Below are 27,114 nucleotides of genomic sequence, written 5' to 3' on the forward strand. Positions count from 1 at the left end.
ACTGGTGAGAAAAATGGATGTAGAAAAGGAGAAGGGAATACTTGGAAAACCCCGAATGTATCTTTGTAAGATGTATAAGGATACACATACAAGTCTGGAAGTCTAAGGGGAGAGAGAGAGATAGAGAGAGTGAGAGGAAAATAAAAAAAATTAGGAGAAGCAGAGGGGTTTGCAAAGTCCCAACTACACCCCTGTGATGTCTGCCGGGCTGTGTCGTCATGGCAACCAGGTTTATCTACAATACCTGAGTGGTACTTGTTGTTGCTCTCTGTGTGTGTGTGTGTGCGCACATTTATGTAACAGAATAATATAGCCATTAAGGAATATCATTTGAGAAAGGAAAGGGGGATGCAGAAAAAGTTTAGTGTAGGGAAAGAAAACATTTGTTAGGAAAAGAGGAAAGCAAAGAGGAAAAAGGGGGAAACCGTTGTATGATAATAGAGGCAGAATAGAGCAGAACAAAGCTCGTCAAATAAATTATACCAAGAGCAATTAGAGCAGACAGCCTGCTCTCTTCACCTATCTCCCCGTCAGCCTCGTTATCTTTCTTTTCTGCTGTGTATTCACTCAAATATGACCGATGGGCAAAGAGAAGAAAAGAAAGAGGTCGGCAACAGGCAGATAAAGAAACAATACAATAACAGGCTATCACATTTAAGGGGAAACATTTCAAGGTGATGGAATGAGCTGGTCGAAAAAACACAAGTCAAATTAAGGGACAAGAGAGGAGAGAGTGTGAAGGTTCAGACGGGATGGAGAGAACCGGGCCAGGCACGCAGAATACCAACGATGGGAGAGAAAGACTGTATGATGCGTGTCTGGATTGTGACGTGAATTTGAATCAGAAACTATAAAAGTAAATTCATGCAGGTCGTGATGTACCATCATTTCACCCTCCTCTCATGCTTAGCGAACGTGATTTGAATACCGGCACTCTGGGGCGCCACAAAGACCTGCAAACATCTGTGCTCGGCCTCTGTGGTATAAATCTGAAAACATGCCGTCAAAATCAGCCGCAGAATCGCCCAAGAAGAGCTCCCAGACGAATCTCATGTTTAGACCAAAATTTCACAACCAAAACTGTGTGACACCTAAAACTAAGCCTTTTATTTTTGCACTGAAGGCGTTCGTGACGGAACGAAGCAAAACCAAAAGTATGAGTTGCATATTTTATTGGATATAATACTAATATCCAAGTAAACAATGGTGAACAAGTATTACTGCAGAGTCGTCTAAATCCTGACAGATTACTGTTAAATATGTTTCAGGTTTTAACCAATCTGTGTATGACCTAAATGACACAAAGCGGGTCTCTGGATACTGCTGGCAACGGTCTAAAACTTGATTTAAACGCATGTACTTCTCAAAGCAATGCTCCACAAAGCATGTTTTAGCCTCTGTAAAGTTGCTTTCCCTTTCTTCATGGTTAACACTAAAGGCATTTGTTTCTAAATGACTTCAGGTGGCCTCAGTCTGCCTCAACCATGCCAGCCACTAATGTCTCAAGTGTAATCCTGCTGTTCTGGCCTGTTGACTCTATCCATCTGCCTCCCTCAGATCTCTCTCTCCAGCCACCGAGTATACAAATGAATATAAGAATTGAAGTATTTGCATAGCATAACATATAAAGGTTTAGGCCATCTCTTATGAGACTGACAGCATGTCTTGTAGAAATTAGATATTCTAAACAAAATGTAGATAATATTTCAGAGCCATTTTAGTGCAATCCATAAAATAAAAATTAAAGATAATCCATTATAAACATAATATATTCACATATGTCTAATAACTGTGGAATGGATAAGGAATGTGGGTCTCATAGTGCAAGATGGGCAAATGGTAACAATAAGTTATGCTTGAAAATTCATTGCGAGTATGAGACCTGAAAAATAATGTCAGTAGCTTTTAAATCTTTATTATCAATCACAGTGCTCAAAATATTGACAATAAATAAGTTAACTATATAATTTAATGATAGTTTTTGCTATCTTATGGTACCCCGACTACTGCAATAAGAATTTAGGAAGGCAGGAGGTTTCATCATTTTCAAAGCAGCAGCCACGGCGACCAAACACTGTAGTCTGCAGGTTGTCAGCCCATATCGCTGGGTGTTAAGAAGGTGCTTTAAAAGACCAACACTTCAGTAGCTCTTTGGCTGAGGGAGGCGGGAGAAGCCGGAAGCCATTTTGACCTTAGACCCGGAAGTGCCGTTGGTCTGTGAGCTACGAGGCAGCTGCATGGCCGACCTCGTCCTTGGCGGTGCAGCTGCAGCTGAGGTAGAGCCGGAACCGGACGACTGGGACTGGAACAGCCGGAGTTTGGAAGGCAGGGGGGGCTGCAGAGATCTGGTATATGTTCCACCCCTCACTTTCGTCTCTTTCTGCTTGTTTTTCCCTAATCTTTTGACATAATGCTTTCCTTCTTCAGCTACAGCATCAATACAGCCGGAGGTGCTTATAGCCAGGATGTCAGGTCGGGTGGAGGCGGGGTTAGCTAGAGGCAGACGGTGGGATGGGGGTGGAGCCGGGCATCGGCCAGTCAGCGGATCCTGGCTGGAGGAGTGAAGTATCTGTGACTGAAACAAGCAAATATGACAGATCAGCAAACAGGATTCAGATTTTATTGATGAATATATCTGATCATGAATGAGTTGCTCCTCAGAATTATTATTTATATGGTAGGAATAATTTTACAAACTGATTAATCCCTAAATTATATATTGTCAGATTTTATGTGCAAAGACGCAGCAGCTTTGTTGAGAGAAGCAACCGCCTGATCAAAGTGATGAAATGAACCGGTACGCACAGACAGCTGGAAGATGGAAAAAAACATTGCGAATGCATGAGTCTAGAAATATCAAAATACGTGTTCATTATACTGGAAATGACTGAATTAAACAAACATTTCAAAAAATATCAGGATTTCTTTTTTTTTTTACTTTTCAGTTTCACTTCCTTCAGAGAATGAATAAATCAATGAATTAAAACACTTTTCCAACAGCATCCTCACTGTCATTTTTTCCCCCCCAGAAACACCTTCCCTCTCCTGGTCTAAGAATTAAAATGTTCCTCACAAAGTTGGAGGACAACATTAGATTATTCAGCAAAAAGTAACAGAGTGTGACTGATACAGAGCCGTTAAGCTGCTTGTTACTTTCCACACATTAATCCTGCAGCCTAGTCTCGCCTGCACAATGATAATCCGATTCAGAGAATCAGAGGGAAAGTGAAAAAAGCAGTGAAATCCATCATGTGTTACAATCTCATTTTATTGATCCGGGCAAGCTCTGTCAACTAATAACTAATCTTCTGTGTTGCGACTTTGAGCACGCAAGTTCCTTATTTATTTAATTGACAAATTAATTTACTCTAGAGTCATCATTAATATATTTCTCATTTATAATTTAGAGGTTAAAGTCCAGCATTGGAGTAATGGAAACACTGCAGGCTTCTCTTCATTTCAAATTAACTCTAAGGTATAAAAGCGTACAGTGACGGAAGTTGCCATCTTCCAAACAGCCTGGATCTCCAGAGAGAGAGAGAAACAAGTCTCCACAGTCGCCGTTACTACTGTAGTATATACAATACTGTAACACTCAGCTGATAAAAGGCTCAGAATTGACACAAAAACAAACTGGAGAATAAAATATTTGAGCTGCGTGTTCAAGCAGCAGCTACACGCCAGGTTTGGATTGGAAAGCGGTTTGAAATGAGCAAACTGGATGGTCTCGGCAAAAACAGTTTAGTGAGATCCATCGTGTGCTGGAGTCTGGCAGCTTCCGTCACATGATCATACGCTCTGCTCCTCTCTGTGACAGACTGCTGTTGTTGTGTTTGTTGTGCTAATTGTGTTAGCTCACAGTCACGCGATATGAAACACAAAGGCACAGCTCCCAGTCAAGAGCATATTATATGATAAAGACCAAAACCCCCCCCAAAAAACTGATGCTGACTGCCATTGAAGACAAAATCGTATCTTCAGACAGTTGGATTCATCTTAGTATCTTTATACAACCAATCAGCCACATTCAAACTCTGAAAGTCGGCTCTGGTTTCTGGTACAAACACATTAACAGCAGATCCGTTGAGTCCTGTAAATTGTGAGGCGTTGCCTTAATGGATCACACTTTGTTGGCTCACAGCATCCCACAGATGCTCAACCAGATTGAGATCTGGGACATTTGCAGGCCAAGTCAACACTTCAAACGTGTTCCTGAGTTCCTCAAAATATTCTGAAACATGTCTAAGCGTGTCAGGGTGCCTTATCCTGCAGACGTAGGCCACCGCCATTGGGCAACACCATTTCCATGAAGAGGTGGGTAAAAAAAAAGGTTTCGGACGGCGGTGTCAAAGTAACATCCACACAAATGACAGGACCCAGAATGACTTGCCTTCTTCCCGCTGTGAATCCTAGTGACATCCTTTTCCAAGATAAAGAACACATTAACGTCAGGAACAAAATGTCCACTTGCCCCCAATCCCCGAGCTAACACACCAATGTTACTCATTTCACCAGTCTGTGGTTATATTGCTATGGCTGATAGCATCAATGTGTCCTAATATTTTAGAGGAGTCCATACTCATATTTGTCATTAGAACATAATTATCAACATTTTATAGTTGTGGCTACAGCATTGATTTCCACTATGAAATACAAGTAAAGAATGTCACCATATGTTATTCCCATTATCTGCAGCAGTAGATCACTCATTCAGTGGTTTACTATCTGTGGGAGCAGGAAAAGGGGACTGAGTCCACAGTGCATATGGGGCTGTGCATGTCCTTGTGACTGAAGGAACAGCTCACCCAGTCCAACAGGCAAGCCAACAAATCCACTGATACAACAGTGGAGCTCAATAGTATAGAAGAAAAGGCTATATCAGGCTATGGGTGGACACAGAATACTTGTTAGTAGATGCATTTGCTACTGGTTTGGGGCTATAAATTCAAAATAAACATATTAAAAACATTTCCTTCAAAGTAATAGAGCTATTTTTTTATACAACAGGAGCAGAATTAAACTCAAACGACAACACTAAGTTTGTAAATCGAATGTCTGTCAAAGATATTTGGAGGTTCTATTTATGATGATGTTAAAATCTTACAAATACAGCACAGACTATTCATAGGGAAACACTGACATCTAGTGATTGGGGGTGATATTGATGCTTTTGGGTTTCGTCTTCCGGTGACTCAGTGCATTACCCCTCATACATATTGTGTGGAAGGATGGATTAAAGAGAGATAGAAGGGTAGTGAAGGGGAGAAAGAAACAATACGAGAGCAGGAGCTGTTAAATGGTGATGCATCCAAACAACCCCTCTCCCTCTCTTTGCCAAGATGAAAGTATTTCATTAATATGATTTAGAACAACTGTTGGAGGAAAACAGGCTGCTGATTTAAACTCTAATTGGCAGAGAAACTTACTAGTTTGACAGGGAGCATGATCTTTCTGCATCTCATCGGAACACATGTGGTTCCATTGGGTGTTTTCTAAAGTGGTTTTAAAATAACGCTTTTGTTTGGGGCCGTTTACCTCTTGCATAGTCAGTCAGACAAATACTGTGGAACTACAAAATAGCCCAGTTTAATGATGTAAACGTCGCACATGGAGATCCCATATGTTCCAAGTGTTTTGTTTTTTTTGGCTCATGTGGAGCCTGGGGATCTAAAATAATGTATAATTTCAAGTTCAACATCATCAGCATGTTAACCAATAATCAGTGCAGTTCCAACATGACATGATTTCCCCCGAGTTGCAGCAGCTTCACTTCATCATTCTGAGGAAATGAAGGGCATCCTAAGCAATCTTATCTCCAGTGGTTTAACTGCTGCAAGTGATTGAACAAGCTGGCGTGAAGTCCAGCTCATCCATTATGAAATTTAAGAGCCATTTAGAAAGATAATTTTAGCTCCGTGCTCCCTCTTCACAAGCCTCTGGACTCCGCTTTACTGGGCTTATTTCAGTGTGGTGGAGATGGTGAGACCTGCTCCCCAGAGAACACTGAATCATGGGTAAAACTGCCTAAAGAGTTGTAGGGTGGTACTCATTTGATGTAAAAACATCATTTTTTGATTCTTTGCATCTGTGAATTTTACCCCTCTGATTTAATCATTTAAACTTAACCAGCACACAGGCAACAGCTTTCAGTTAAAATGTTTGAACTCATTTGTAGGAAATGAACTATACAGACTGACTACTAGTACTTAAAAAGAACATTTGCAATGAAAACTATGAGCATTGTCGAGAGAGAAAGAGACATCCGAATATATTTTTTTTTTCTGCCACCAACTTGACAATAATAATTCTGAATTTCAGATCTAATAATACATCCCTATTAATTATATCCCTATTAATTACCGGTATATGAAAACATAAAATCCAAAAATGCTCAATGACATACTTACACACAATCTGTACTTATGGCGATTCCAAGCTTCCAAAGTACAAAATGTGTATTTTCTTGACATGGATTCACATTCTTGTGTCCCAAAAAAGGAATTAACACAACTGGTAGGTTTAACAAAATGCCGGGCACACGAGCACTATAAAATCTATTTTGTGGAAGAAAGGTGGAAGTCAGGAAAAGGTGGCAAAAAGGAGGGGGAATATTAAAAGTTGGCACCATACCATGCTGTGTCACTGATGTAAAACACTAGTTTTTCCACTCCTGGGCGAGGGCAGAGAGGAGAGGAAAAGGACACACAGAGGACGCACAGAGGACAGTTAGAGGAGTTAATACACCGGAAGACAAAATAATGTTCTCAAAGATATTAAGCACACATGACTTCAGACACGCAGCCACAATCTGTTCGTAGTCAGCGTCAGACCAACAGGGTGGCTGCAGAGTGATGGAGAAAAGAGTAAATGGAAGACAGAGGATATATTCCCACAAATGGGGAGACAGGATGCCAAAACAAATGTTGAGGTGAAATGCAAGGATGTGCAACAAAAACTCAAAATAAAAAAACAACAAATAATTTCCTAAATACTGTAAAACTCAGTTTGTGCTGATGTGGATCAACCGTAAACCTCTCAAATGACTGTGTGCAAACTGATGTGAAAATTACATGAAAAGTTCAGCCATTTCTAAAAATATAGCATGTAATACACGTATATATATATATGAATTAAACTAAATAAATACATGAGGTGAATACCTTCAGGGATCCTGCAAGGCATGTGTGCAATTTCATTAAATTATACATGGGTAACCCTACGCCCCTCTTTTGTGGGGGCATTAAAGTCTAAATTGGAGTAAAGTGCGGTTCTGTTCATTCGTGAATAAATTAAAGTAACCTTCAACATCACAGTGAAGCTTTTAATTCAGATTGTTTCATTCATGGTCTAGTCTCAGAGAGAAAAACCAAATCTCCATTAAATAGATCTGAACTGATCTGTGACTCACTACCTGTTGACATCTATAAAGGATAATCAATGCATGGCATCATCTCAAAATTATCTTATCTTGTTAATTTTCATTTCTTCAGTTACATGTTGGATGATGCTGGCCAATCAGAGCACTATCCAGCTCAATTCCAAGCTGTGTGTGTGAAGTTGCTTCTAGCACGCAGACTAAAATCGGTTTATTTTCCTTCATTCTGTGAATTACTGATTTACCATTTTAGCCATTTATTTATACTTGGAATATATGTTAAAAAAATGTATCAGACGTTTTAGCAAAATGAGCGCAAAAATGATTGGGCAGCTTTATATCTCAATTTGATAAACTGGGATACTCAGCCTTGCTTATCACATTGAAGAGAAAGATGAGAATGGGATGAAGCAGTCAGTCGTATGAATTGTGTAATTGGTTTTTCAAGGTGAAGCTCACTTTTTCTAGCCAGATGAGAGGGGATGCCGGGTTTCGGCCTCCCCCTGAAAGGCCTGGAGCGCTGATACTGCCAGGGTGGAGAGAGGAAAGGAACAGAAGGTAAAGCCTGAGGAGAAACAGAAGGAAAGACACACACAGAGAAGGAGAGAATCATCACATTAAGGGAGGTAGGAAAGAAGACAGGAAGAGGAAAGGAGGAAAGTTGTTTGATTCTGACCATTTTCATCAAGAAGGAAAAACAGAAGACTGAAGATTCTCAGTGCTGAAATACAAACTAATAGATGCAGAAACGTGTCTGTCTGCTTCACAGTGACAATGTTATAGTGTGTAATTATAGAATCAGATTTAATCTCTACACATTTTCTCAGGTAAAATTAAGTTTATATACTGCCAATGTTAATTATGAGGACTTCAGTAAGATGTTTTTGCTTAAATATGCACTCATCTGGCTGCATGAGACTTTGCAGAACACTGAACGTCCCAGCAGAGAACTTTCACTTTCATTCAGGTACACTCACTTCATTCGGTCTTTGGCTCAATGTTTCAGAATTCGACAGATTTTTTATATTACTGTTGAAAATATAATTAAGAATTATGCTGCTTCTGTGACGTGCGTGTTCTCACTGTGTTTTCTCTCCAGGGGGTCTGAGAGGCCACACTTTCTCCCTCTGCAACACTCATCTGCGTGCATCGATCGACCCTTCCCGTCGTCTCTTGGCAACAACACCTGGTGGTCACCGAGGGAGCGGTCTGCCGTGAAGGAAACATGGATGCGTGTCATCAACTCCTGTTAGTTTATGACTTCAGTCAGTTGTGATGAAAATATGATAAACGGGAGGATGGCCACGAACCAGCTGCATTGAGAGTTGTGCAATGGTTTTGTCTCGGCTGCTCAGCTCCTCTCTGAGCTGCTGCACCTCCTGCAGGAGAGCCTGCATCTGAAAACGCAGAGTTTGGGCTTTACATTCTGACAAACGTCAGGGTTTATTATCATGAGGAACAGCGGGTGGGACTGGTTGAAAGAGAGCTGCAGCTACATTTAAATAATGTATGAACAATGCCAACCTGTTTGTCAGAGCCGTGGGCAGAGTCCGTGGCTTCAGGACTCAGAGCTTCTGTGGTCGGAGCATTATTGTCCACACTTTCCTCCTAAACAGCATACAACATTTATTACATATCAGTGGCTTTGTTCTCCGTATGGAGACTAATGCCCTTTAAAAACGTCTTCCTGTTCACTGAATATTTAATGCAGCCACAATTTTACGAAACTTGGGGTCCCTCTGGGTGCCCTGGCTTCCTCCCAGTCTAAAACATGCAATATAGATGAACCAGTTGCCCGTAGATGGTATTGTGATAATGTATGGTTGCTCGGTTTTCTTAGCCCCTGGATAGTTATTGTTTTTGCCATTATTTTGTTGCACAAAGTGCCGCTGCACCCATTTGTCAAATGTCTCACTAGACGCTGATGCTAGTTTATTACAGGCACTGAATACCGGCTTACTATTTACGACCAAGGCACTGATCACATCCCCATTGTTTTGTTCAGTGTAAAAGAACAGAAAGTGCGTTATGACAAATATGTCCTGATTTTGGTCTGCAGGGAAAATCTGCGTTAACAATAAAAACTAAATTTAGAATAAATGAAACATGATCCCTTCGTGAAGCCGTCATATTTAAATTACTAATTCCAAAATCAATGTATTTACACAGATCTGAATGTATCCACAGCCATTTAATAGTTCTGTTAATTCTTGACAAACATTCAGCAGAATCCAGGAAGCTCATCAATTCTCAAAATGAGATTTAATCCTCCTCATCTCTCACCTGAATCAATAACCTCTGCAAGAACTCCAGCTGTGATCTGACAACCAAACAGTCTTCAGCCAGTTCCTCCACATCGAGACCCAAACCAGGGGTAGCAGGAGATAGGCAAGGAGATCTGAAGTGAGGCACCAAATATTTTCACATTAAGAAATCCGACCTCGGCTGCATTCAGGGACGAACATGAAATGCTCTGCGTCCTAATAGCTTCCGCTATGACTCCTGAAATAATGGCAAAAATGAAAAGTCTTAATATGTTTCTGGAAGCTCCCAAGGTCAAACTTTTCTGCTTGGTCGAAGATGAATAGAAACCCACTCAAAACTCCACTGGATCAACTCTTTAAAAGAAGTTGGTCAAGGTAACAGTGCTCTGGCTACAAAATATTGTTCAGTGTCAAACAACCTTCAAGAAATTACAAAGAACAACATTTTGTTTTGCAACAGGAATATTCCACTGTGTTAGTTTGCTTCAGGGCCAATCTTGTGATCTTGAGGTCCGATTTGAATGCAGAATGGTTTTGGGGATGTTATGAGTCACCTTGGTGGACAGAGCGTCAGAATGAGGTCACTGTTCCTGCCCCGTTCAGTCCTTGCATTCCCAGGATCCTCAGTTAATTTGTAGCACGGAACATCACTGAGGGGGCAGAGGAAGCGCGTGTGAAAGTGATGCATAATAGCCAGACCCTACAACTACTGGCTGATTGGGGTGAACAACAGTTATTTTTATTTCCCCTCACTTTACTGCTGCTACAATTCAGCTACCTGATCCAAATATTCTCCTCCTCCCACATATTTTTTGAGACACATTTTACAGAATGTTATTAAAGTCAGGCTTAAAAGCTTCTTTTTTTTTCCCCAAAGTCTTTAAAAAAAAAAAGAGTCTAAATATGAATTACTTTTTCATATATGGTATCTGCATTGCAATGTTTGATATTCAGTAAAACTGTAATATTTGCAATTTTACACCCCATCCTTATTGGGTCTTTATGATTCACTGATTTTTTAACTCTTTTTGTGTAGAAGTTTATCAAGTTAAGTGCAGATGAAAAGTTCTACCTCTCACCTTTCACCGTCATTGTGGACATCCTGCGTTCCCCAGCAAAGCTGCATTTTCCTCCACTGAGCAAAGTGGGAAATCCCACTTCCATCTGCAGTGTTCAGATCGGCAGCAAGACGGAATGGAAAAATACAAGAAGTACATAGAGTTTTTTTTTTTAAGTATTAGAAACTCACAGAGACTAAAAATGTCAGTCTCCATAAACTTCACAGAATTGAGGACTAAATCTCTATGTCCTGATAAACAGAGAAAGATAAGCTGAGAAATATCACCCATAGACGAGGTCAACTAGATTTGGTGCTTTTGAGAAAAAGTTTAATCATTCATCCATTCATTTAATTCTTCTTATCCAAAGAAGTGGCAGCTGGCTCAGCAAAGGAGTCTGGACATTTCTCTCCTCAACAATGCTTTCTGTTTCCTGGAGCATTCCGAGGCCAGTAAGTGTGTGTGTGTGCGTAATTTAAATAACTGACCAATGCACCCTGAGGCTAGGTTCATCCACTGTATGGATGAAACTCATTCCAGCCAATTTTACGAGCAGATACACAGATAGGAACAAGCATACCGCTGTGCAGCGAGACATCTTCTGTAGCATCTGCATCCAGCATGAGGTCATCATCATCCAGATCACCTGACTCCAGGTTGTTTAATATATCCTGAATGAAGCACACAGAGAGCAATGCTCTTTAATGTGCTGCACTCTAGTTTCCATCGTTGCCATGCGTATGACGGAGGTAAATGTCTGTACACGTGCGATTTGTTGATTCCAAACCTTTTTCCACAAAAGACCGTCAAAAAAGCAGGACATTTATTCTACAGTATGAAGGGTGGATGGTCTCCATTTACGGTACACTCCACATTATATCGGACCGAGTTTCGGCAGAATTCTGAGAATGTTGTTTTGTGTTTGCAGAAATTTTCCTCAAAAAAACAAAACTTTAAAAGTTCAATCAAAAACAGACTCATAAGAGAGAAAATCGACTGAAAAACAAACAAGAACATTTTGACTTCACAGTTTGTTTTCTGCCGAGAGAAGCTTAGTCACAGCACAGTAACTAGAGGAAACCAAATGTTCAACATGAATAACTGCAACAATTGGACGTGCGCGCGCATGCATGTGCACGCAGACACGCACACACCTGCAGAAACTCTGTTGTCTGTCTGTCCCTGGTGGCTGAGACTAGTCATCCATAAATACATTACCTCATAATCTCCACTTTCAGCTATCCTCCTCCTCCTCTCTTTTCCCATCTTTCATATTCTCTCACTTCAGTCTTTCTTCCTGGCCTTTTCCACCAATTCTCCATCCTCTCTTCTACATTTATTTCATTCATTCTCTAATTCTTTACCTCCTCTATTCCTATATCTCACTGCCCACCTCCTTGCGCTCTCCTCTCCTCTTCCCACCTGTCCTTGCCAAAGTGTCATTATTTTCTTAAAAAGACACTTGAGATTCGTATAGGCCAAGTATAAAAGTGGAGGAGGATCATAAAGTGGATCTGTGGTTGGCATGACGCTGGACTCTCTGGTGACGGCGGCAGAGAAGACCTCTGCACACCGTCATCAGCAACCAGAGGAGCCGGTTCGGTCAGAGACTGCTCCTTCCCGAGCGCTGAAAAGACTAAGACTGAAAAACTCATTTGTCCCTCATGCCGTCATTCTGTACAACTCATCACTCGGGGGGAGGGGAAGACAGAGGATGGGAAGGAGCAGTAGCCAATAGTTAATAACCAGTAGTGTATATAATTACATACAACACACCTGTAATAGTCACATAGATATTCATGTATTGCTAAGATTCCATGTATTTGCTTATTCTTATGTTGATTTATATTTTCTATTATCTCGTTCGACACTGTGTGCTCCTGACTCTCTGTTCAATGATGCTGCTGGAACATTAATTTCCTGGAGGGAACATTCTCAACAGATTAATAAAGTTCTCTCTATCGCCATCCATCTAAAGGCAAATTGTTTTTTTAGTGTAGTTCATATTACAGACACACGATGGCGCCGTAGGAAAATATTTTATAATGACATATTTAATAAAACTAAAACTAGAAAGCAACATTTCTTGAGGTACAAATGATGAAAAGCTGCGAGACACGAGTAAGGATGGATTAGATCAATGAGCTACGATATGAGTTCAGTCAATTCCCAGTCGGGTTTCAGCCTTACTATGCTGCTGACATCAGAGGCAAAGCTTCCGATGTGATGGGCGGTGTTGCTGCTGGTGTCGATGGAGGCAGTTGCTGCAGCGCCCCCCAGTGGCTCCAGGCCCTCCTCGTCCCACATATAGGTTCCACCAGACCCACAACTGTCTGATGGAGACAGGTCCAGGGAAGAGCCACCCTGCAAAACACATTTTCAATTAAATTTATTTTTTTGGTTATTAATTATTGATTTCTTTATAGAGATGAGATGATAAACACAAGAGTGGGAAATGAACTGATGATGTTGGAAAGTCGCCTCCACGCCACAATTATTTTAGATTTTACATTTCTAGAGAGCAAATCTATTTCTGTAATTTACCTCACCACACTGGAGGTAACATTTAATTGTACCATTAGTATTGAGAGCCAAGACCTTCAGTTGATCTACGCATTATGTAGCTCAAGCATTACAGCTGGTGATTTATGGAATAAGCAGAAAGTGCCTCTTAATCAGTCGTTTCTTGATCTGCCTCCTACAGTACCTGGTCATTGTAGTCTGGGTGACCGGGCCTCCTCCTATGGGGGAGGTTGGTCAGCCGGGGCTCCCCTCGCTCACCTGGAGAGACCAAATATTTTCAAAATGTGTTCATAGAATGTTTAAGAACAGTACATTTCATTAAACTTACCAACAAGTCCCATGCCAGACCAGTCAATACCGTCTTCCAGGAAACAGAGACTTGCTGCCTCGGTAAAACCAGTGATAACCATCTTTTCATCATCAAATCTGGCACATGATTGGTCGAGCCCCGAGTCATCCTCATCATTTTTAGAGGAGAAAAGCAGAATGTCTACGCCTCCGTTTCCTACAAACACAAGATGCTGCTGCTGATTAAGTGTTGTCATTTAATGGAAACACCATTATGGAAAATAACCTACTGTATTCACAGTATTAACTCCTAACAATGCGCAACGCAAAGTGCTGACCTTCCATAAACATCGTATGTAGTCAACATATCTACCTTTAAGTGTTGTATGTTTTAATGTCCTTTCTTACCGAGGTTATCAAAATCATCCATGTACTCCTGACTGGTGCCATTTTTATCCAGGGACGAGTTAGAGGACAGCGACATGTCATCCAGCGTCTCTCCCACGACCGAGGCCTCGCCCTGTGATACCGCCTCTGCCATCCTCTCTGGAGTCATTTCTGAGAGTGGAGGGAGGATAGAAAAGACATGAAACAAAACGGAATCATATTGTTTGAAAACTGAATTAGAAGATATAGGAATGAGATGCAAGATACAAAACACTGGATGCCACAACATAAATGGTAACTACAGCGTGACATCTAAAAATAAAATGTTAAAAAGATGAATGGGATATGATTTAACAGTTATGAAGTTAGACAAACAGATGATAAAATGCAAGAGACACGTGTATACTGAAATAAATGTCATGAAAGACAAAAGCAAAAACTAATGACTAGAGATGTCAAATATTTCAAACAAAATGAAAGATCCTTTCAGCTGACAGATGATAAAAATGTGATTAAATTAATACAAGTTAGAAGTAACTTCATTCAACAAGACTGAATAATATCCAATGAGAAAAGGAAGACATGAGAAGAGATAGTGGTAATGAGAGAGATGACAAGGGACTGGAAGAAATGTGATGTGACATGTGAGATCAAATCACAGCGTGGTGATGAGCGAGTAAACAGAATGACACCGGACAGTGTGCATGTTTTTTTCTGTATAAACTCAGATCAGGGCTTTGATGTGAATCTCAAACCTGGGCTGTTTTCTGTCGCAGCCAGCGTCTCTGCTGAGTTACTCCTCGCCATCTGCCCTCGTTTCACTCCCAGGACGCCTTCTGACAAATTGGCTGGGGTCACTCTCAGCGGCCGGCACAGCCTGTTGAGCGGTGGGCGAGACAGTTTATAGCTGATGCCACTGTGATTAGAGGCAGTGCAAAGGTTGGGTAGGAGAGGCTTCCTTAAGGTGGAGGGGATGCTGGCCCCCGATTGCTTTGGAACAACAGAACTTTGAACTTTGATCCCTCTGCCTCCTATCTCAGGAATCTTGCTAGTAACAGAGGATTTTGTGAAGTTGCCTCTGGGTGGAGCCTGAGAGGAGGAAGCCATAGGCTGCTTGGGTCCTTGTCCGGCCACCATGTTGATTGAGTCAGACTGGGTGACAGCACGGGCGCCAGAGCGAGAGGAGGAGATAGAAGAAGTAGTGAGGGGAGGGGAGGGCTGTCGGACCTGGATGAGGCTACGTGACCGAACACGGTCGCTTTCAGCCAGTTGGTTGGATGGAGCAGATCCAATGCTGTCACTGGACTGAGAACGGCTAGCTTGCGTCTTCTTCTTAATAGGGGGACAAGATGGAGAACCAGGACCAGAACCTGGCTTAGAACTACTTGAATGAGCATAGCTTTGAGGCTGCCTCAGATATCCATTGGGTTGTTTTGTGCTACTACTTAGCCCAAGTGCAGTTTGTCTGGGTTTGGAGCAGTGAGATCCACTTTTAAAGCCAGAAAGCATTCTCGGGTTAGACTGCGGCCATGTTGATGATGTCACAGGATGGTCAAAACCATGTCCCTTGGCTGCAGAAGATACATCTGGTTTCCTGGAAGCCTGCTGCGTTGCCGCTGACGATCTTTGTCGCTGCTGGGCGTAATACTGATGGCTGTTATTAACAGAAGGTTTCTGTCCAACATTCAAGTCGCTTCCACTTCTTAGATCCTTCTCTTCGTTCAACCCTCCATCCCCCAATGTCTCATTTCCTTTCGCCAATTTCATGGAGTATGAATTTGGTATCCTGATAATTCCATTCTGCTTAACAGAAGAAGGGGCTGCAGATAAACTTCTGTTTACGCCTGCCTGGGAGGGGTGGTGGTAAAACCCATTGGTGAGGCGTGTCCTGGGAGAGGTGCTGCTGCTGCTGGGGCATGTGCCCGCGATGGCAGCACCCCCTGCAGGACCACCGTTGGATGTCGTTGACACAGATTTGGGCCGCAAGCCAAACTTGGGAAGCCGAGAAACCATGGCAGGCATGGCGGGAGTGTTGTCGAGAGAAAAGGCTGACATCAGAGTCTGACCACTTCACCATGGAGACACCGAGTGGGAGGAGCTGAATAGAGAAGAAAAGAGACTGATGAGAATCTTTTTTTGGACATATTAGAATACAGGGTAAAAAATAAATAAATAAAACGCCAAATTTATTTTAAAACAAATGTCACACATCTAACACAGCATCAGGAAAGCCATTGGCAGCTACCTTGTGGTTGAGAGACTTCCTACACATTTAGATCACCCAGATTGTTATTAGCATTTGCGACGCGTGGCACCTGGACTGATCGAGTTCAGGTATGTGCCTGTCAGCACGGCTGGTGTAAAAATAAAATCATTAACTATGTCTGTCTCTCCTAATCAAACTGGAACCCACCACGCCTCCGAATAAGAAAGAGCCGGCTGTCTATTCTTCACCAAACGGAAAATGACACCTGATAGTCACACAAATCATGTTTTCAAAGACACACCCATCACATCCTGTCTGCGTAGCTCAACTGAAACCTACTGTAACATGACGCACACAGGCGAGTAGACGGGTAGGATACAAGCCTGAGGCAGGAACAAGAAACACGACAGGCCAGTTCCGGGTCCAGGTTCTACAGGGTGTTAGCGTTTGATCTAGTTTAGCAAAACTTCATTTTTTACCAGCTGAACTCAGTCTAATTTGATGCAATTAGTTTAATACTTGAATAATACTTTTAATTCTGCATATTCTGACCTTCCTGTTGGAATATTTGCACAATGGTTGCAGATTTGCAGTGCCCTCTATTGTCACTAAAGAAATTCATTATGTTAGTCATTGACAGGCGAAGCGACTAAACCACCAGCGTCTTTGTCCATCGTTAATTTCCATTTCATTATAAATGTATGAATAAAACAACCTCTGCTATGTGAGTGGGTGGGCCAATCAACACAGAACAACAAAGGATCTACAGTTCAAGAACAAAAGGTCTTCTGGGATTATACTAATATTCACTAATTCAACAGGATTCATTTGAAGATTATAAACCCTCACCCTCCACATGTGTGTGTGTGTGTGTGTGTGTGGGGGGGGGGGGGGGGGGGGAAATCTCACACACACTGTGAGGAAAACAGAAAGGAAAAAAACACAATTCTTGGGTACTAAAAATAATCTCCCGCATGTCCTGAACGGCTGCAGGAATCGCATACGAGACATAAAACCCCCAGAAACAAAGATCATGATTATAAATTAATAAATACTCAAGTGTTTTCCATAAAACAAGCTGCATGAACATGAGTCATAAAATGTCTGCTGGTGTCACAAGAATCAAAATAAAAGAAATTCTCATAATTACTTTTTTTTTCCCCAGGGTCAGACACTTTTAAGGAAAATTAGGGATAATGTAAACACACAACTCAACAATATATATAAAAAAGTCATTTTCATCAGAATCAGTTTGTTGCCATTGCCAATGAGGGTTCACAGACCACATTTATGCTGAAATGCTACACGGAATCAGTAAAGTGTGCCATCAGACATGTCACTACAACCATTATTATAAAGAGCATGTGGGAAGTCATTCTTCAAAACTGTCTCCCAGACCAGACACACTGGGATACCAAGGATGCCCAGGAAGAATGAACACTGATGAATGAGATCATGACAGAATGATAATGAGATTCTCCCCCTCTCTCGCTCTCCGTCAAGCTCGTTCTCTCGTTCTCTCCCTGTGGATTACCTCACCTGTTCCTTTGTGAACTGAGCTGCAGTCTGACCTCCTCTTTGCGTTTACATACACATATTAATTTGTATGCTTGTCTACACTTTGAGGGTAAACACCAACAACCAGGCAAACAGGAGAAACAGAAAATGCAGCCAGAGATGTAAATTATATGCAGAGGCCTCCTCCTGACGCTGAAATACTAACAGGCCTCTGTCATTATTGAGAAATGGAATATAATTTATCGTCAGCAGTGAAGTTGTGAGTTGGAAAACATGGGCAACGGGCTGAAAATATCTGCACGGGATGAGTGACAGAGAAAGTTCTATTCACGTCCACTTAGTCCGACAAAGCAAAGACTGAACCAAACTTTCCTACTCGGTATATAACAAATAAACTAAATAGAACATTCAAATAAAAATACAAATGAACTAGCATGGTTAAAATGATGCAATCATAAAATGAAATAAAACAGAAATATAGAATATCTTCATATTTGAGAAGCTGCAAACAAAATAACATGTTTCTTCTCAAAAGAACTGGCTGATATTTTTATATGTATTCTGCATTAATTAATATTACATTTGACTGGAACAGTAAATCCTCCACGATATACTCAAATTAAGGTGATTTCAGGAGTTAGCCGTTGACTTTTTGACTTGCACCTGCTACAGGGATTTATTTCTTTACAAGCAATTTATCTTGAGCCTTTGATTATCTGAAGAATGTTGTGTAATGACACTTTGGCAGCTGTAACAATGCTACGTGGAGGACCTGTTGTGTAATAGAATGGTTGAGTTTGCTGATATTTCTTTTCATTCTGTCTACATTGAAATTTAAGGCATACGGTTAGAAATGCTGTACTGAAAGACAAATATATTTTGCGATAACAAGTGTAGGACAACATTGGAAAAGAAAAAAATACATACAAAAAATACAAACAAAGCAAGAAACTTGACTTACTAACAAATGTCACTCTGTTTAAACCTGGACTATTTGGCTGAGATTCAAACCAAATATCTAATCCTCGCCAAGTGGCCTTTATTATCCGTCATCGACGAGCTAATCTTCTTCCTCCTTTTTCCACTCCCTTTCATTAGCCCATTATTACTACATATTTTCCCCCACATCCTCCTCTGTACACTAGTTTTACACAGAGTTATCCATGTCCTCATGCTCTAGTTCTCTGCTCGCTGAGCTGAGAGGAAACGAGACCCGCCAGCCAGAAAAGGTCAACGACTGTACATCCATCCACCGGTACGCGCATCTCACTTTTCACAATTGATTTGTGTTTATCGAAATGTTTGCATATGAAATATGATTAATGTGCAAACTCTGTACAGGACTCTCCCCACATTCTGTGTCCTGAGACTGAGTGGCTTCCTCTGGATGTACATATATATTAAATGTTTTGCTTGTGTCATTACCGCCACAAATGAAGTTATATTTTTTACAGGTGTTGGTTTGTTTGTCTGTTGGCAATATGACTCAAAATGTTATGTACAGTATTGTGGATGCCGTCACAATCCGGATTTGCACAATTTATATTTTCAAAAAATCAAGATCAAAGTAGAACCTTTTGATGATGATCCAGATCACCATGTGGATGGTGTAAATCCAATGAGCTGCTCGGTGGAGGTCTGCGCTCTGAGTGCTTTCCTAGTCAATATTGTTATCATCATCATTATCATCAGGCTCCAAGTGAGTGTCTCTCAGATGAGATTCCATGTCAGACTGGGTAACGGCCAAAAGCTACCAGAGCAGAACTCACAGATGGACCAGAGACACAACAGATGGTCAGAACTCGGCTCCTTCTGCATTTAAAACTCGACACCTTCATATTTGTGTTCCTTATGCTGAGGATGAGGATGAGGTTGCAAAAACACAAACCTTCTGGTTTCTGAACAGCTTCTTCATCTGTAAGTTCTGAAAATTTAAAGGAGCGTCAGCAATTCAGTGATGCCTTACGGGGGGGCATGTGTTGCCCGGGAGACCTCCGGAGCTCACGGGCTATGGCACCCTCCCCTTCTACCTTCTGGTTTCTGAGCAACCCGGCATGGATAACATCCCTGTTGTGCTGGGAGCTGTGGACCTCCATTCACACCAATGCACCCCCACGACCATAGTCATTAATCCACCACAAAGAACCCCTTTCTCTCAGAACAGCCATGTGCTCAACTCCTGACAAGTAAACTTCACAACACTTCATCCCACTAGGTCAGGAAACACACCACTGCATTTAACACATTACATTTTTTGGACTATTTTAGGGGTGAAAAATGATTAAATAATTACATGTGTTGTTTTCATTAGTAAATCACAAAGATAAACAATAAATAAAGAATAAACTCTCAGTTCTGAACAGAAGAAGCCACTAGGATGAGAGGATATACTGCACCGCCATCCAAATGTGCTTTTTGGAAACCTTTCCATCACTAAATGGTCCAGATTTAAATCAGAGGAGGAAGCAAAACAGACAGAGAAAATAGGAGTGGATGCATAAGAGAGATTGAGACAGTCACCAAACATTTTCAGCCATTCTGAAAATGTTTGGTTTAGTCATTCCGTTTTAATCCACATAATCATCCTGATTTAGATGCTTTAATATGTCCTGAATTCAGTGAAGTGTCTCAGAAGTTTAAAACAATGTTAGCCCTTAATTAGCAAGATTCAGTTTTCCTTGTGTCACCATTAGGAGTAAAGTGATTTACCTGCAGTAACTCTGACCTTCTTACTTATGTCATCACTTAGCGAACGTTGCTGCATGATGTCGAGGGTTAATTTCCCAACCCCTTGTGGCCTACATTATAAAGCGTCCTTCAATGGCTCCCCAGTGTCTGGACAGCTGCCCATTGTTTGTCAGGGTGGGCTACAACGCATAGAAAGATCTGATTGTTGCTACTGGAAGACCAACACCAGCTGTTAGAGGAAACCCAGAACTTTGAGAATCGGAAACAGGTTAAATTCGTAATTCGTCAGCGATTAAAGTCAGTTAATCAAAATGAAATTCCTAAATCGAACGTGGCGTTAGAGGAGCAGTTTTACGGATAAATTATTAACTGCGTGGGCTGTTCTTTCACAAGAGTCCGGGAAAATTACGTTCATTAACTGTGGTCCTCTCTGTCATTGTGTTACCAGAGAAGGATGGTGCTGTTCAAGTTAAGTTGGATTTCATTTCAACAGGGTATCAACGGAGTAAGCATGTAAAGCAGTAAAATACATACTGTATACGACGGAACGCCTGAATGGACACCAGCACAGATTGGTCAGTTTCACCAGGCTCCACGTCGACTGACAAGAGATCAGCCTGTTCCGTCCTTCTAAGCAAACATCTTGCAAAGTGGATGTTAATAATCCATAATCCATGCAGAATAACTGAAGGAAAGGCGTCGTACGACAAAAATAAGAGGCAGAGACGCCAGACAGCCTAAAAAGCAACCCCGATGAAGGGCAGACCACCGAGGTGGCCTCGTCTGACTTTGCTTTTATTTTGAGTATTAAAGACTCCTCATTATTAATTATAATTATTAATAACACTACTTAGAACTGAAGGCATTTAAACAGCAACGGCATGTTATGTTTTAGGTAAATGTCTTATGGCTGACTGACAGCAGATTCTATGAAACAGCGTCACTAAACATTAACGCAATAATTGATTATTAATATTGTTGTCAGCGTATTTACAGAGGAGACGATGACCTGGAATACGAGCGGCCCTTTTACCCTTAAATCACTTGTTTTATAAATAAAAGCTGGTGGTACAACACGGATTTACTGTTCAGCGCGTTTATCAGCGTCACGTCGCGTGGAAATGTTCGCCTCGTTTGCTTGCGCGTGGTAAACTAACACTCACCTGCTGGGGAGGCAGAGCATCGGGCGTCAAGATGCGGAAACGTCGACGCTGGGATGGTTGAATGTAACCGGCCGGACGCCAGGCAGTGCGTGTTTGCCTCTCAATGCGACCGGAGAGACGACGGAGGCCGGTAAAACACGGAGGAGTCCCTCACGGAGAGGCGAGGAGCACGAAGCAGGGAGCCCTCCCAGCGGCGGCCTCGCTGCTGCACTTCGGCCTGCTCGATGAGATAACCGGAACCCTCGGGGCCTCCGACGAGCGCGTATCGCCTCGCACGGTGTGGCTAAATACGGAACAACAATGAACGCCGTTCGTTTGCTCCGCTCGGGCCTGAGAGTCGTCCCCGTCGCGCCGCTGTCATCGACCGCTGCCGCGCCAGCTGCTGAATCATTGAAGCGCAGGCTCGCTCGCTCGCTCGCGCGTGGCACAGCTGACTCTGACGTCACCAGCCCGCTGTAAACATAACCCTTTCCTCACCCGTTCGCCATGCGGCGACTCGCTGCTCATCAGCCCAAACTCCGCTCAGCTGTTGCAGATCTCATCCATGCGGTCTTTGCCAGATTGTTTATTGTGATTTATGTTTGACTTTCCAGCATTTCGGACTGCCTTCCTGGTATTGACTCTTCCTGTCTCTGACTCCCTGTCCTAGTCCCCTCTGACTGGATTGGTGCTTTTGGGGTCCAAATGATGCATTGTTACAGCACAATAGTTGAATATGTGAATAATATGAATATATGTTTACTGGATAGAATGTTAGGGTACAAGTACAGTCACACAGTAGCATGTATTTCAGTACAAATACAGTCAAACATCCTGTCTAAGAGAAGCATTTCATAAAAGCCCTTGCGGTCTTGTTTCCGTTGAAAGTTTCCGCTGAAACCCTGTGAAATACCATCTGTCGCTTGATCTAAACTCCAGGACAGACAGCAATAATATTTAAGATTTTTGTTTCCTGTTAGCTTTCTGCATTTTATCGAACAGGCATATATCCTGTCTCCATACCTTTATCTATATGGAATTATCAGTATACTGTTTTGATGATAACTTGTTAAACTTAGGTTATCTGGAATTATTTTAAATGAGGATGAATCTCATGTTTAAATAGAATGATTCATTAATAGTAACATTATTTCCCGGGGCAGTTATAAAAGACAATTGGCTTTTTTTAATGCGATCAAAAACAAAAACATTTCACCTGTTAAAATAAACATTATAAATAAATAATGATTACTATTTGAAAAAATGCATTCATTCATTAAGATGGTGGCAGGTTCCTAGCCGTCATGCTGGTTCGAGTCCCGATACGCCTCTTATTAATATCCTTGCCAACATGGAGGGTCATTTCTACTTTCTCGTCTCAAACCACACATTAAATAACGTATAAGCAAAATGTCCAACACCCCCTTGCAGGACATTTTGGACTGGAGTCCAAATGTAGGTCATTTAATCTGATAAACGCCACCACCTTGTGGTGATAAATGGTAAGTGCAGGCTGTGCAGCTCAACGCTTTGTGTTCAAAATACTGACAGCTACGTTCTTTCTATTTAAGGAAATGCAATCTGTCTTGTTTGTCTTTATCGGGATGATAAAAGTGATTCAGGGTACAATGAAGGAGGCATTTCCCCTAATTTATTTGGAGAACAGCTTTTTTACAACAGAACAATGAAGATCAAATTAACATATTGTTTATCGGTTTGTGTGCTGGTGACTAGATCTATGTGTCCCCATAGATTCTGGTCCTTTCATTCTACCATGGCTCACTGGGAAACTTAAATGCAAGTGAGCCATCATATGTGCTCATATATGATGAGTGTTATTGTATTGTGCTGAATGAAATACCTGCTAATAGACTGGTAAATGCACCACGAGTGGCGAATAGCAGATTAATTCGCTTTTCTCATTTCTTCATCTGGTGCATGGAAAAAATGAGCCGCTAATCAAATCTTTTTTGCCTCGGTTTTGGATTAATGAGCTGAAAAAGTCTGCCTTGTCCGATAATTTGCAGTCGACACAGTAATCAGTGACATAGTTAATTTGATTGAACCAATAAGAGTGTCTCAGGTGTGCCCCTCCTTCCAGAAACAGTTTCAAATATTACTCTCTGGTATACTCCACCAATAATGGGCAGCGGGGTGCAGCCCATTTCAAATATCACTGCCCTACATTGGGATCTGCTGTAATGGAAAATCATGTTGTCATCAAATTAACTATGAGAAGTTTAAAGTTTGGCAATTCTGCAGAGTAATGGTGCAGCTTCTATTAGGTCTCAATGTAATGTAGTTCAAACAAGCTTGTTACACCTTCATCGGGATGAATTTGGTGAGGAAGGAGTATCCTTGTGCTTTTTAATTGGATCTCCAAGGGATTTGGTGGGATTAGGGGAGTTTCAAACAAGCGCTTTAGTTTGAACTCTATCTATAAAGTTACCTTAGCCACACTGGCACGAAAATCACTTCTGAACTTCACCGGCTGAACTTTTAAATCTTTCCAATCAAGTTCAAATCCATCTCTCAGCATTTTTTCAAATATTTTATCTCATCCAACAAAATTTTAAAAGAGGAAAATAAGCATCAAATCAAGGTCAGTTAATTTATCCCAATGAAAATTTACAAAATTGAAATGAATTTGTACCTACTGTACATAAACGCCACAGTACACTTTGTGCAATACTCAAACATTATTTAGAGCAGAAGGTCCTATAAGGGTTTGATAAGGGCGACATCGACGGAGTAACAGGAAAGCCCAACTCCCTGATTCAATGGAGGAGATAGATAGTCTTTTATTTGGGTAAAGTTTGCCAAGCAACATGGCAAGGATAGAAAGGCAAGTTTGATTAATTACAAGACTTCATGTGTCAATGCAAAGTGGCAGGCATTCTCAAGATGAGTCGCGCTGACGGCCTAAATTCTGAATCAATCAAGTGCAGTTCCATACAGAGATCCAGTTCATAAAAGGGTTCTTTTCATTATCTCTTAGCAAAGTAGAAATATATCAAGTCTTCTCATCTTGGTTTCATGTATGATAATGTACCATTTATTTGAGTAGCAATCTGCATGACTTTTTTTTTTTATCGGATTGAAATGTCTCCATTAGTTCCACAATGAAATTACGCGTGACTGTTTGAATGATCTTGGCAGTAAGGATCAAGCACAGTGGAGTGACAGCCAGTCAGAGTTTGGTCATGGGTATGTGGAGACTGTTCCAGGGGCCCATCCAAAGTTCCTCCTCATCTGACTGCGTCCTATCGCTCGGGCACTCCAACGGCACCCTCATGACCAGTCCATCGCCGTCTCCAGTCTTACTGCTGTCTACCTTTGACTCTGCCTCGCCTTCTTCCAAGTCATCTTGCGCCTCCGCGCTCTGAGGCGGCTCGCCCTGCGATGCTTTGAGCAGGTTCGATTTGGATCCCGCACAATCAATGCCGATGTTCCTGGTGCCGATCGATCCAAGAGAAGCACCCGGCTGTTGAGTTTTAACCCCGTTCAATGTTTTACTGTTGTCAGTGTTGGCGAAAGAGGAAGTGGCAGTCACAGGGGCGGCTATTCCAGAACTGTGGAAGGTATGCAAGGTGTTGCACCCAGCGTTTGTTCTGGGGCTGTTCAGAGGCGCTCTTTCCTCCAGCGTGGCAGACATTTTGTCTAGTTTTTTAAAGTGCTTGGCCAGCCGGGAGCTGAAGACAGGGGATGGGAATTTGAGATTGTTGTTTGTGTTTGTGTGTGTGGGACCAGTTCCTGAACGTCTTGTTCGGATAATAGAGCCGTTATGGGCCACGTATATGCTGCCATTAACGTTGGCGTGGCTGTTGACGGTGGGGGGTAAACGGCTGCGTTGGCCGTCTGGCAGGCCGTCCTCACCGGTGGAGCTGGTCTCATATTCACGATCCACCACCAGCTTAATCCGTCTTCTGCTGCCAGGCTGGAAAACATAGGAAAAGCAAAGTATATAGTGGAACAATAAATGATCTTCAGCTATTCTTTGCATAATCTTTCCGCTAAAAAAAAAAAAAAGAATGAAAAAGAAGCTCCTGTGTGAGACAAGACAATCTTAATACCTTAGTCAAAGCAAGCATTATGAAGTTTAGGTAAATCTGAAAGAGCACCACAGGAAATAAGATTTAAACTCCTACAATAGACTGTAAATAGTTTCCGTTGTTCTGTGCCTTCTTCCTCTCCATCAATACACAGCCAGAGACAAATCAGCAGGAGCTTCTGGTGAGTTCTCCTCTAATGTAGCTTCAAGCTGTTAGCCTCAGGCGAAGATGAGGAGCAGTCACAGTTGTCTGATCGCCTCGCTTTTTAACTCCACATGTAACACTTGTGGTTTGTTTCCTGTTCCAACCGATCGATCAAACGATGTGACTTGCAGCGGTTTGTTGACACTGTTTTGTCATAAAATGTCCAAAAACAACAAATGTTTTTGTTAAACCAACAAATCTGAAGTTTTGTTTCACATAACTGTGTTTAATTTGGTCCCTGAATAAAACTGCCATGAGAAAGTTAGAGAGTGAAGAGGGGATTTCTTCAAATGAAATAAATTTGACCTCACTCATATTTTCATCATTTCTGCAGTCACATAGATAGATTTCAATTTGTGGGTTTTACACAACCCAAAAACATGTCCCATTAGCCAATACTCTAAAAGTTGTGTAACTATCCTATCTCTGCAGAGTTTGAATGTTCTCCCCGTGTTCGCGTGGGGTTTCTCCGAGTTCTCTGGGTTCCAGTAGCCTCCAAAAACTTGCAATTAAGGTGTATCGATTATTCCAAAATTGTCCGTAGTGTATGAGTGTGTATGTGAATTGTTGTCTGCCTCTGTGTGGGCCCGTGATGCGCTGGCGACGCATTCCGGGTGTACCCCGCCTCTCACCCATAGCAAGCTGGGACAGGCTCCAGCAACCTCTGTGACCCGCAAAGTGGAAAAGCAGACGTGGATGGATGGAATAAATCTGCTATGATGGAGGTCCTTGGTGCATTTTCTTTTTTTTACTGCAGGAAGAATTGTGACCAGTAGAGGTCAGAAGAAACTGCATTTCCAACTCATGCTCGGTTTCTGTAAATGCCATTGAAAAGTATCTGTTTTATCTACAAGTGTAATCTTGTAATAAAAAGAAGAAAAGTAGCAAGTAGTCTCACTGCAAATACACAGCACATTAGAGGCAGGTCAGGACAGCAGGGTTTCGTCTGGGCTGTTGTTAATCTTGTGAACATTTATAGTTGTTGTAATTTGTTGTAGAGAATAACTAAGCAAGACCTATTTGTTCGATTGGAGCAAACACTGATCTGCACACATTCCAAGAGGCTTCCAAAAAAAGAAAAGTGACAGATATCAGAAGAAAGAGAAAAAGTAAATCATGGTTAACCAGTCGAGCACTTCAAGAGTATCGGCTGCAAGAGGACGAGGAGGAAGATGAGATAAGACGATTGGGAAAAAGGCAATCAAGACAGAAGCAAAAGAACCACAGGATGACACGGTAACAGAGGACGACTCCTTTGGATGTGAATCACAGCAAACAGCGGAAAAAAGAGGGAGATTATAGTATTAAAATCCACACAGGTCATGACTGCACACCCAATCCACACATTTCCAGCAAGATCTTACGTATTGGGAGAGACTTTAATCTTTGGAAGGGCTAAGGATTCATCT

At 41.7% G+C, this 27,114-nt stretch overlaps 2 protein-coding genes across 2 annotated transcripts in view; both read right to left on the reverse strand.

The window, feature by feature from the left end:
- Positions 1-1,115: 1,115 nt before the first annotated feature.
- On the reverse strand, positions 1,116-21,576 carry ccser2b (coiled-coil serine-rich protein 2b). The gene is made up of 13 exons (XM_068754526.1): positions 21,471-21,576; positions 14,651-15,993; positions 13,917-14,066; positions 13,549-13,725; positions 13,405-13,478; positions 12,888-13,061; positions 11,278-11,368; positions 10,719-10,803; positions 9,659-9,773; positions 8,900-8,983; positions 8,686-8,772; positions 8,459-8,584; positions 1,116-2,575 (listed from the first exon to the last, which is right to left on the reverse strand). The coding sequence occupies exons 2-13, from the start codon at positions 15,948-15,950 to the stop codon at positions 2,141-2,143; spliced, it is 2,898 nt and encodes a 965-aa protein (XP_068610627.1). The 5' UTR covers positions 15,951-15,993; positions 21,471-21,576; the 3' UTR covers positions 1,116-2,140.
- A 3,063-nt stretch (positions 21,577-24,639) lies between these two features.
- LOC137910506 (protocadherin-15-like) overlaps positions 24,640-27,114 on the reverse strand; it is an 87,289-nt gene continuing 84,814 nt past the window's right edge. The window contains exon 39 of the mRNA XM_068754942.1: positions 24,640-25,386. Coding sequence (XP_068611043.1) covers positions 24,640-25,386 — 747 coding nt within the window. The remainder of the gene's footprint in view (positions 25,387-27,114) is intronic.

Source organism: Brachionichthys hirsutus, chromosome 21, assembly GCF_040956055.1.
Source record: "Brachionichthys hirsutus isolate HB-005 chromosome 21, CSIRO-AGI_Bhir_v1, whole genome shotgun sequence".
In the NCBI taxonomy this organism is placed as follows: Eukaryota; Metazoa; Chordata; class Actinopteri; order Lophiiformes; family Brachionichthyidae; genus Brachionichthys; species Brachionichthys hirsutus.